This window comes from Rattus norvegicus, chromosome 7, assembly GCF_036323735.1.
Source record: "Rattus norvegicus strain BN/NHsdMcwi chromosome 7, GRCr8, whole genome shotgun sequence".
In the NCBI taxonomy this organism is placed as follows: domain Eukaryota; kingdom Metazoa; phylum Chordata; class Mammalia; order Rodentia; family Muridae; genus Rattus; species Rattus norvegicus.
In genome coordinates, this window is record NC_086025.1 from 68750259 (window position 1) to 68762326 (window position 12068).

The window sequence follows — 12068 nt, forward strand, 5'->3', positions numbered from 1 at the left end:
CAGAAAGAAGTGCCAGATGTGTGATACTTGTTTCTTGTGCATTAACGTATGTAAGCCATATACTCTCTGAATTTGGTTGCTGGGTTATAATGCTATAAAAGGATATTCAAGCTACAACTTACACCTGCATAGCTTACCACCAAGAATCTAAAACGCCTAATCTGTGCTTCCCATTCTTACTCTGTAACATTAATCTGAACCTGAGTTTTAAAATGTTCTTGGTTCACCTATCCACACTGACAAAAAGGCCTTCACAACCTCAACTCAACCAGTATATTAAATCGTATGTACCATACCCTGATAATTCCAGTGTACTTCTCAGTGCTAAGACTGTGGAAATAAGTCTTAAAAATGCTTGGGATTCTCTTGAGGCTGAAAATGAGATGATAGTGTTAAGGGGAAAAATAATTTTCCTCATCTCTGCATTCTCTCTTATGGTTTCATTGAAGTTTTTAATAAACAGCTTAATGAGTGATGCTTATAAATTTGACAATCTTCTGCTTCCTGCTCTTCATGACTAATTTTGTGGTATTTGTGGATTTGAAAATCATTATAGATTATAAATTAACACAATTTTATTTTTAAAGGATTTGGGTTGTTGAATGCCAAATCTAATATTTTTCTTTCCAATATTTTTGGTTTAAATCAGTTTTGGTCTCTAGACTGGGTGGTACTGTCTTTATGTAGTTTAACTTGAAGCCTTGCAGTTTTCAACCAACTGCATAACACAAATTTATTTCAGTAAAATGTTAAACAGTTTCAGTGTTGTTTCTAATAGTGTTACATATAGAACACAGGGAGCAAGAGATTGAGTTTATATTCAAAGTGTGGCTTTGTTTCATATGTCTCATCCCTACAGTATCAGCGTGTAGAGTAGAGGCTGCTGTGACCCTGTGGACTGGAAGGCAGCAGCACGCGCTCCTGTTACCACTGTTCCTGCTGGTTTATGTAATAGGTTGTCTCATCACAAACACTTTAGCGTTTGATAGTAGAATCAGTATGGAATGAAAAGATGTAATTAAAGAGAACAAATGCAAATGATACAGAGAAGCATAGTAACAAAATGAATATGCTAAGAAAGGAAAGGATTCGTCTCTATTAAAATGTTGCAATTTGGAACATGTGAGATGCTTGCGGCCCAGTTAATGTGCTTGTCATTTGTCTTTACAAATCCCTCCTTTAGGATTTTTCCTCAGTACAGAATCTAGTTAGCAAGTTAGCTTGTGACAATAAATTATTTTAAAGATTCCATATTTATAGCCTCTGTCGTGATTTTAAATGCTTACATTAGGGCAAGAGAGGGGGAAAGAGGGTATGGTATTCCTGACGTCTAACTGAGCTCTCCTGGATCATACTGTCTATTTGGGAGTCTACTGTTTTCTTCAGTCTTCTCAGTGGTTCTTCTGCAGCTGAAGACAGTCTTGCTCTGAATCGGAGAACCCAGTCTGACAGTCAGCCATTTTGTCTCCTACCGCATTTACTCTGCAAAAAACTGTCTTTCGTGGAGACTTTATAATAAATTTGTAGACATTTAACTTATTCAAGACACGAAAGTTGTACTTGGTTTTACGTCCCTATTTTCTGACTTGTTTAGCATTTTGTAGATCTCAATTGAGCTATAAGTGAATGAATTTTGCTACTTCCCATTGAATTCCCAAGCTATGCCTATTCGGCAGTAAGCAGTAAATGGTTCAGCATGAGCTGCTCCTTGTGTAAACATACAAAAGGCCTGTCCCAGACTAAATCAATTTAAAAAGGAAAACATTAAAGCCATGTTTCCTGTTATACACTTAAAGTCGTCTTTGGTTCCTTCTGATTACATTATTGACCAGCTATTGCAGACGAGTTTATCCTCCCACACCACCTGCTGAATAGTTTAAATGTATGGGAGGAGAGTTTAGGAAGGCCGAAGCAATTACAATTATAACTCCTACGTGGTGGCTGATAAAGCAGCTTTTTTGTGTGAAGACTAAGGAAGTTATGAGAACCGCGTTTGCCTGTCTGTCCTGGTCCGATCTCTCGGTTTTAAAGGTGGCAATAAGGATAGAACAAAGATCGTGGAACATTTTATAAGCATATTAAATTGAGTCAGGAAGATTTGATTTCTTTCTCGATAGTAAACCTGTAGGGAAGGGAATAATACCGTGAGGCTTTTATGGTAACATATTTACATCGTAGCCTTAGAACAGACTCTGTTGGTTTTAAGCATTCTAGTCCTGGCTGATTTACTGGTAGTATATATTCTTTTTAAAGAATTGAAAATAAATTGTTGAGATAGTGTAATATGAGAGAAAAGTTGACTTATATTTTACAAGTCTGAAAAAGCATCTCTAGCAAATGTATTACAGAATAATCAAACCAAACGCAGTTGTTATATGAACTAGTTCCTTAAAATATCAACACTAATTACCAGGTGTCATACTTTTGTAGTTTCTAATATAAATATGCAATTTTTACTTGAGAAAGCAAATTGGAAATACATTTTTGTGTCCTGATTTTGATATCTTAGTTGCTCGGGAATTGTTGAAGAAGCTCTTTGGCAAAGATGCACCTATATTTTTAGTTGACCTAAATTTTCCACAATTTATTTTTTCTTACCCTGGAAAGTGGAAATTTATTATATGCTAACCAAAATGCTATTGGGTTTTAGGCTGATAAAAATGTGGTTTGAATTTATTAAGGACCAGTTGTGTTACTGGTTTGTTTATTTTTTGGTTTTGACTTTCCAGTCCTAATACACAGTCTCTATAGCTGAGCTCTCTGTGCTGTCTGTAGTCATTGCACATCTATTCACAATTTATACCGAGGCTGAGGACATTCAAACAGGATGATTTATTTTCCCTCACACTAAAATGTTAAGGTGTATCAACCTCTGTACACATGCACTTTGGACCTGTATGTTCATATTCTCATAATCATAACTAACAGAAACTCAGGCTTTCTCTGGATAGCTGTATCATCCTGTCACTTCTGTATTCTACTAGGCAAGGGTAAAATGGCCACTTTTTCAAAGTAAGCTCACTTTTTAGGCCATGCAGCTCCATTCTCCACAGCTGTGCCTTGTTTGGATCCTTTAAACTTTCCGTACTGAGGGCTGCTGGGATGCTGGCCTTCCTTCTCCCTGACCCTTCTCCTCTGTAGCTGTTCAGAGCCTTCTTATGGTCTCTGGATCTGATGTTGCCACATCTTCAGGCCTTTTTTCACATGTGTAAATATTTCTTCATTTGTATGAGGAGACAAGTTGTTTGGAAGTTACCTAAGTACTTTGTTTCCCTTCCCTGAACTACCTATGTCTATGTTAGGTGGTCCTTGTGTGTTTCCAGTTGTATTCTGTGCTCAGTCTTTGCTCTGTTTTCTACTTGCTTCTAAATCCCCCACTAGCTTTGAGGGAGTAGTAGAAGAGCCTATGGATTCAATAGTCCTAACCCTAGGAAGGTGAAGGAATGCTTTGCCACTTATGGCGTTATATTAGTGATGTGTGTTGTCATGATATTAAAATGGATCGTTTCCACAACAGAGAACTTATATGAGGAAAATCAATGTTATGTTTAGTGGCAAAATGAGAGGATAACCTTTATCTAATGCTATTGATGAAAAGAATAAGAAATAGCCAGAAGAGAGTTTTACTTTGTACAGACGTTAGATGCTCCTGACTCTCCACACAGGCTTAGCGTCCACCTGCTGTCTGTTTACTCTATTCATCACCATTGTTTTGTTGCCTTTTTATGGCAAACATCTTACTTTTTAACCTTTTTTTCCCTTTTGCTAGACGTTTATCTATTGTCTGGCCTTGTAGATCATCTCTTATTACTGCACTAATTCCCGCTCTTATATCCTACTCTCCTCAAGTTTCTCCTGCTTTCTTAGATGTAGTTGTGAGCTCTGGCCCTGGCTTCCTCACCAACACTAGTAAGTTAAACAGTATATTTTGCTGAAGTGCCATCTCCACTCTATCCAGTGCCTTTAGTGTGTAAGACTGGAATTGTTTCTTTATTAAAATTTTGACTAAGGAATAACTAACGTAGAAATGTCTTTTCCATTTCTAAAAATAAGGAGTTTTGCAGGTTCTTTTCAATAAAGCATTGGGGGTAATTTTATTGTGCTCACAGACTACAGCCTGTATGATGTTAATTGATTGAAATGTGTTGAGGTTAACTTAATGCCCAGGAGGGAAAGAGTTTTTATAAATGTTGCTTTCTACTTGAGGAACATGTTTCCCAATTGTTAGATACTATGTTCTATAAATATACCATCAATATAGAAATTGGTTGTCTCAAATTTTCTTTCTTCCTCCTTATTGTATTATTCTCTCTCTCTCTTTCTCTCTCTCTCTCTCTCTCTCTCTCTCTCTCTCTCACACACACACACACACACACACACAGAGAGAGAGAGAGAGAGAGAGAGAGAGAGAGAGAGAGAGAGTTAAGTTTTACACTGAAGAGCAACTATGGAAGTAGAGTTAAATCTATGTACAATAATGACTAAGTTCTTCTAACAGGTTTGTTTTTGAAAGGTTTGTCTAGTATCTATTTTTCCATTAGCTGACTTTTAATCATCCTGTTGTTAAAACTTTAACTGTGTCTCATGGGCAAGGCTGTAACTGCAATGTCTTAAACTTGATGGTTTTATGTTTTAAGTAGAAAATATGAATCATTTATACTTATTTGGATTAGTTCGTTACCAGAAAAATCAGGTTCACTCTCTGGGATTGTAGGGTCCTTAAAAGAATTTAAAGATGAACTCAGAATGGAGCTATTAGACTTTGAAAGAAAAACAAGACAGGCAAGCTGTCAGTCCCAGCAGCTACTTTGTGGAGGAAGATGATGTAGATAAAAAGAAAAATTTATAGCTTTTGAGTTGGGTGCAGAGAAAGCCGCCGTGTTTAGCAGTGGGGCTCACAAGATAGCATGTGGCAGAAGTGTGGGCCCCAGAGAAATAGCGAGAAACATCAGAGTGTCCTGGAATGCATGCTTGGTCCTTTGAGTAGAATACAAGTGGAAGGACAAATAATACTTTTCTCAACTAGAAAAGTGGGCAGGCCATGAGAGCCGTGGTGAGGGCAGGGCTTCTGGGATGTATGAGGACATTTTCTCATTAGGAGGTGCACCTTTCCTCCCATGGCCTCAACATTATCTTCAGGAGGCTTAGCTTTCCTTGAGAGTAGGCTCCTGGCCAGGGTATTGGCAGACCCTGTTGAATTAAGTCTTAGGGAATGAGACAGTGTCATTTTTCATCTTTAGATCTGATCACACTAGTCTGTCTTTCTTCCCTTGGCTAGAGTTATCTGCTTCTTTTGATTTGTCAGGAGGCCTATAGACAAGCAGTTACATGCTTTCTTCTCTTGAGTTATTGGGGAAATGAAATATCAAGTCCAAAGAGACCATAAGGGAGTGCATCCTCCAAAGCCTGCAAGACTGACAGTCCCTCATCCAGCTCCCTAAGGTGACTTTATATTCTCCCAATTCGTCCCTAAGCGTCCAGTGGGGGTTTAACAGACTCTCCTCCCCAGCCTATCTATGTATCTGAACCCTATTTCAGTTGGACATTGTGTCTGTACAATCACTTCTGTGTTGTTACCTGATTGACTTTTAAATCAAGCAACTCTAGCTTCACCTGTAGTTCCGCAGGGTCCTAATATTCTCATTCTCGGCCACACGCTGGGCATGTTCACATCTTAAGCAGTCATGTTTCTTACCGGGTGGCCCAGTGTTGGTGAGCTCTGAGGCCCTGGTTCTGCTTCCTACTCCTGCTTGGACCCCACTCAAGGCCCCTGAGTACTAAATGTGATAACATTTATATCTTTCTTTCTTTCTTTTTTTTTTTTTTTTTTTTTTGTGGCTCATTTTACTGGAACCCTCATCTGGGAGAAAGACTTTAAATTTTAAAGTTGAGTCCAGTTTACAAAAATTTGTCTTAGCTTTTGCCTCCATCTCCTAGTTTATTAATGAATTCAATCATTCATCTTGATTGTCAAATTAGGGCGAAGTTTATTATGATAGTAGATTAGTAAGCAAATAACCATAGAATATGTTTACTTTTTTCATTGCCTTCTCAGGAGAGCCTTAAACTTAGGAATTCTTCGAGATCCTGGATCAGAAATTGAAGACAGACAGTACCAAATAGACCTGCAGTCCATCAGCATTGGTACTGCCCAGTGGGATCAACTCAAGCCAGAGAAAGGCAGTGGTACAGGAGGAGTGCCGACAGAGTCTGAGAGGAACTCTCAGAACCCAGCCCTGGAGTGGAACATGGCCAGCAGGTAGGAAAGGCCTGGGAAATGGCCTACACTTTGGAATCTTGTTTAAGAACTCATCACACCCCACCCAGATATTTCTGTGTTGGTTCTGCTTTTCATTACACATGTGAATCCATTTGGTAACTGTAGCTGCTTTGCTTTGTTCTCATAAATAACTCAAAGTAGTTATTCCTGGACCTCTGAGATAATATAAATTAGGCATGCATAAACAAGCACGCATAAGTCCTATTATTTAAATCTTCTAGGGTCTTCTCTGCCACTTTCACTGTGCTCTTGCTAAGCTAGGCAGTTCCTGTTCTTCCCTTTCAGATGGGCTGTGCTTTCATAGCCTTGGGACCCAGGTCTAGGATGGCAATACACTGCTGTCTGAACCCCAAGTCTGTCACCAGCCTCTGCTGACACTCGGGGTTTTGGTTCCTTTGTAATCTTCAACACTACATCACCTTGCACGATACTGGTGGGCTTGGTAACCGCGGCTCCTTCAGCATTTCTTTTTCCCTCGTGTGATTTGTCTTTGACAATGATTGATTTATAAAATTTTTAATTGGTTTTTAAAAGTTTATTGTTACCTCAAATGTTTATCAGTGATAGCACAGAAGAAAAGCTCTCACCGTGGAGTAGGAAAGTGGCTGCTGTTCTGAAAAGATTTCCTTTTTCCTGCTGTGGGAATTGGGCTTTTATATTCAGTGTCACTGATTTAGCTCATCACGCGAGTGAGGGAAACACTGAGTGATAGGGACAGGGAGCTCTCCTTTCCCACAGTGCTTCAGGGTTTGTAGGCACTTGGTTTGCTGCCATCCTTTCCATTTGAGCCTCTGTAGTGCGCCTGCCTCTGCTCTCCTCTCCAGAGTGCATCATGTTTCCTGTGTCTCACATCGGTCATGTTATGGAATTTGAGCAATTAGACTGTAATTATGGTGTCTCTTAGGCTCTAAACCTCTCCTCTGTAGTCACAGATTTTAATGCTTCTTCCTGTTGCTCTCTACTTACCAGATCTCTTAATTCTTTAAAATTGACTTTCTTGAAATCCAATACTTATGTGTCACAGAACCAGATGATCCAATTTGCTTTTTTGGCACATACCATATAAAGCACTGCCCACTGGAAATTTAACAAAAGACATTAGTGCTCTCTAGACTATCCTGAATAGTTTTTTGGTTTTTTTTTTAAGATGTAGAAAGACTTGTACTTTATCTACATTTTCACATGAGGTACAAGTTATGCCAATTTTCTGCTTTCAAATCTATCATTTTATCATAAGGGACTAATAAAATTGTATTTATAGAGAATATTAAATTAATTTTAAAGGAAATTTAGAGGTGTGGCTTCTAGTCTAACATAAACATACTGATGTATTATTTCATAAAATGAAAACTAAAACTGCAGAGTTGCTTGGAATATCTGTGCCAGGAGAAATTGTGTTTCTCAGGTGTTGTTCAGTTTCACGTAGAGAGTACTTCCTTTGAGTTACTGGCAATTGTGAGTGTCAAGCAGAAATTACTGAGCAAAGATGGAGATGTATAGAGTAGGACAGAAGAGAGACCAGAAGCTACAATGGAGATAGCACTGCAGGCCAAGGTCTGGAGGTGCTGTTTCCCCTGAGTGTCCAGTCCTGTCACTGAGATTCTGCATTCATACCACAAGGCTGAGAGTGAGCTTTCCTTTTTACAGGCTTGTTGGGGGAAGCATTCAGCTTCACATACTGAAGCTATTTAATAAACAAAGAAGCCTTTAATATCTATATTATTCATAAACTGAAATAGATCTTAGAGCTTAAAGTAGAAAGAATTTAAGAGCTGTGTACTGTGTCTCATGCCAGTAATCCTAGTACTCGGGAGGCAGAGAGGCAGAGGCAGAGGCAGGAGGATCACTGCAAGCTCATTGTTAGGCTCATCTTACAAAGGAAATTCCAAACAAGCCAGACCAATATAGGGAGACTTGGGAGAATTTGGTTGAGGGCAAAGGGCAAAGGGAGATGGTCTTTGTCAAATGAAACATATGTACAATGTATTAAAAGTAGGAAATTAAAATTATTCCAAAAATAGAAAGATATTGATAGTAACAAAAGAGATGTGAAACTTTGTAAGAATAAACAGAAACCATAATTAATTGTAAGACTTTGGATGATATTGTTAGGAAATTGCTTAAGTTCATTTGAATTTCTCGGGTTATTTTCTCTGGCAGTTTTTTGAGACCTTATAGAACCCAAGAAACTGACTGTAAAGACCAGATAAGCACTCTCAAAACAATGGTGAGACTTTGCTGTGCGTGTTTGTAGTTCAGACTTCAACAAAAGTAAAGTTATCCTTGAAAAACAGTGAGTGAATAAAACTTTCCTGTTTTCATTTTGTACTGAATAACAATTGTTTGTTTGCCTTATCTTTTTAGCATACAACGTCATCAAGAAAGGAGAGCAATTTTGACACCCATCTTGACAGATTTTTCTGTACGAATAACTGGAGCACCTGCCATCATTTTCACCAAAATAATCTCCCCAGAAAATCTGCATATGGAGGTTAGAACAGAAGAATGTAGACTCCAGTTTAGTCTAAGTAATGGGTGACTCTTCTCTACATGTTATAGTTTCACTGTGCCATCATATATATCACAGTAGTTCATTCATAATGACACTCGCCATCAAAGCTTATAAATACTGAGCCCTCTACTGCTCACGGTAATTCTGTCAGGTGACTTTTAGTAACTCAGTGTTACAAGTGAGGAAGCTGAGGCACAGCTCCCATTGGCTACTCTACTGGTTGGAAAGAACAATTTCATAGCGTTTGTGTATACTAAATAAACATTTTTAATATTATGAATATATTCAGTTCACCATGCATCTATTAGCTTATAATCCATTGTTAAGTGAAAATGGTACTTTATGTTAATTTAAAAGAATAGGAAGCTTATATTCCTTCTCAAAATTTTTAAAAAATAATTTTCATATAATCTGATTTGAACTTTATAATATTCGTATGGCAAAAGTTAGGCCTACTTTTGTTTCTTTTTTATCCAATTTTTTATTTAAAAGTTTTTCATACAGTATATTTTAATCATATTCTTACTTTTCTTCCTCATATCATCCCAGACTCTCCTCACCTCTGTATTCACCCAGCTTCATCTTTATGGTCTCTCTTTCTCTCTAACAAACAAACAAAAGAAGCTGGACATGGTGTCCCAGACCTTTAATCCCAGCACTTAGGAGGCAGAGGCAGATGGATTACTGTGAGTTTGAGACCTGCTTGGTCTACATAGGGAGTTTCAGGACAGTTGGGACTATATAAAGAGATTTGTCTCAAAAACAAAATCACAAAAGAAGGAAAGAGGAAAAAAAGAAAAGAGAAGCTTAAAAAAAAATCATGAATGTTCACACAAAAAACATGAACCATGAAGTCCTTTTGGGGATGGGGGTGAGGAGGCAACTACCCATAGGCATAGGGCTCAGCCTAGACTGACTCCTATGTCACTGACACTCCATTGGAAAAATTAATTTTTTTCTTTTCCTTCAGCAATCAGCTGAAGGTAGCTTTTGAATTAGGGACAAGCCTTTGTGTCCACTCCCATTTCTGTCTTGTGGCTGCAGGCAGTCACAGGTTCTATGTCATGTGTGTCAGTCCTGCTGTGTTGGAAGGTGCTGTTCCATTGGTGTCCTCCAGCACCTCTGGCTCTTAGAATCTCTCTGCCTCCCCTCCTCAGAGATCCCAGAAGCTTTAGCTGGGGAGGGGTCTGAAGAGGACAGCCCATTTTGAGATGAGATGGCCAACGTCTCTTACTCACTACACATGGTCTAGTTGTGAGGTTGTGTGTTGATTGCCATCTCCTTGGAGAAGCCTCTGTGATGGGTAGAGGGGTCCTGTGATCTGTGTCCCCACATGGTACTACAGCTGCGGGGTCAGGTCCAGGTGTCATGTAGGGAGTCACCAAAGAATGGAGATGGGCTGCAAAGAAAGACTGAGAAGGGAAGCAGGGAAGAACTAAGAGACCCTGGTTCTTCACCAGAAGACTAAGTTCCTGTGGCCTAGAGGAGGACCAGGAACTAGTTTGGTTTCTTTATAACCCCAAAAGTTGTATAAGGAGTAAGTCTTATAACTGGTTCCTTAGTAACTCAACTGGTGTAGATTTTACACAACACCTTATGAGGTACACACCCAAACTGAAAATGAGCCAAGATTTACATACTTGAACACATTAGAAAACTATTTAACTTCCTGTTTATATTTGGTTCTATAAATTTAAATAATGGGTCTGGCCATGTAGTGTCCACATAGAGTACTTGCCTGCTATGTGTGAAACTATTAGTTTGACTGTCAGAATCACCACAAAATAAAAGACAAGTAAATAACCAACAACAAGCAGAAACAAAAGAAAACAGAGAAACAAAAAAACTAACAAAACCACAAAATCTCTTTGAAGTAAGAACGTTTTGTCTAGAAATATCCCTTTCTTATATTCTTAAGAACTTGCCATCACAAAGTTAAGAAGTGAAAATAAAAATATCTCAAAATGCTAATACAATTTTATCCAGCTTAACTAACTGGTAATTTGATTTGAATGCCTTAGAAACAAGTCCTCGTTTCCAGGTGAACAGGACATGAAGCATGAGGCGGAATGCTCTGTGTACAGCCTGGCTTACAGCTCACTGACCTTCCTCCTGTCAGCTAGCTGTCATGTGTACTTTTCTTAGTTGTGTGGAAGAAGTGCTCCAGTTCCTGTCCACACTGTTCTAGACAGTAAACTGTCAAGTAGATCATTACAGGAGGAATGGGAGTAGAGCAAACTCTTGTCACGTGTTTTTAAGCTACTTAGTTTGCCCATTGCATTTCATACTGTTCAGCACTAGATTAGGATTGGTCATCCTCAAATTACAGGACATATGTCACTAATACAACTATTATTTTTATAAAAATTTGTATTCCTTTAAGTCATGTTATAATGAGAAGACAATTTTTTAAAAAATACATCTAAATCATTGTCTTCTCCTTTTTCATCATGATTAGGGAAATAAAATAAATATAACCAACAAATACAGGAAATTTGTGAAGGGAATTTTATAAGGAAAATATTCCCGCCAGACATGCTATTCTTTATGACTTTGTTAAAAGCAGCTCTAAACTGTCTGATGTACATTTGGGCCAGTTATACTATCCTTAGTTCTATACTTTTATGACCTGAATAAGCAGGCATTTGCAGACATTTGAACACTGTCCACATGAGGCAGGATTTGTGCTTATTAACTGAAGCTTCTGGGTTGTTTTTTCTTTTGTTTACCTCCTTTAAGTGGTTTTTTAATGGTAAATGTTCAAGTGACACAGCTATGAAGAACAGCTCCCATTAAGTGGCAGACATCTGCGTCATGCTGCCAAGGTTCTAGCAGTTAAAGAAAGAAATCAGTGTCAGTATCTTTTGCTTAAGCCTTTTACTTTGTCATAAATCAGTTATTGTAGTCTTTGGCTAATGTTCATACTGTGGTGTTTCTAATTTTAACTACCTACCTTTAGTATCCTCTTTTCATCTCTCTGCTCCAAGAGAGGTTGGCCTTCAAGGCCACTATAATGTTGGAGGGGGGAGGTGTTCCTGATGGGGTACCTGAACTCTGCTGTAGGAATTGCTATATAAGAGATTCTTAGTAGCTCTTAGTACATTTCTTATAAAATTGCATCATTAATTACATATAAAACAATGACAGTTCAGAGTATGGAAATAAAACCAAATAGATCTGAAAAGGGGAAACTTTCCTGTTGTTCCTCTTGCCTGTCTTGCACACAGCCTAGCAGAGAATTTGCCATTGAACTCTGTTCACAGCCATGCTTGTGAG

At 38.4% G+C, this 12068-nt stretch overlaps 1 protein-coding gene across 16 annotated transcripts in view; it reads left to right on the plus strand.

Annotated features, from left to right (window-relative positions):
- The window catches only part of Vps13b (vacuolar protein sorting 13 homolog B), a 576579-nt gene that overhangs the window by 313263 nt on the left and 251248 nt on the right, over positions 1-12068 (plus strand). For 13 of the 16 annotated variants that reach the window (XM_039079215.2, XM_039079218.2, XM_039079219.2 and 10 more), the window contains 2 exons: positions 6056-6259; positions 8645-8771. In XM_039079215.2, the coding sequence (XP_038935143.1) occupies positions 6056-6259; positions 8645-8771 (331 nt within the window). Of the gene's footprint in view, positions 1-6055; positions 6260-8644; positions 8809-12068 lie in introns of those variants that run through there. The other 3 variants (XM_063263572.1, XM_063263571.1, XM_039079222.2) reach the window with 2 other exon arrangements.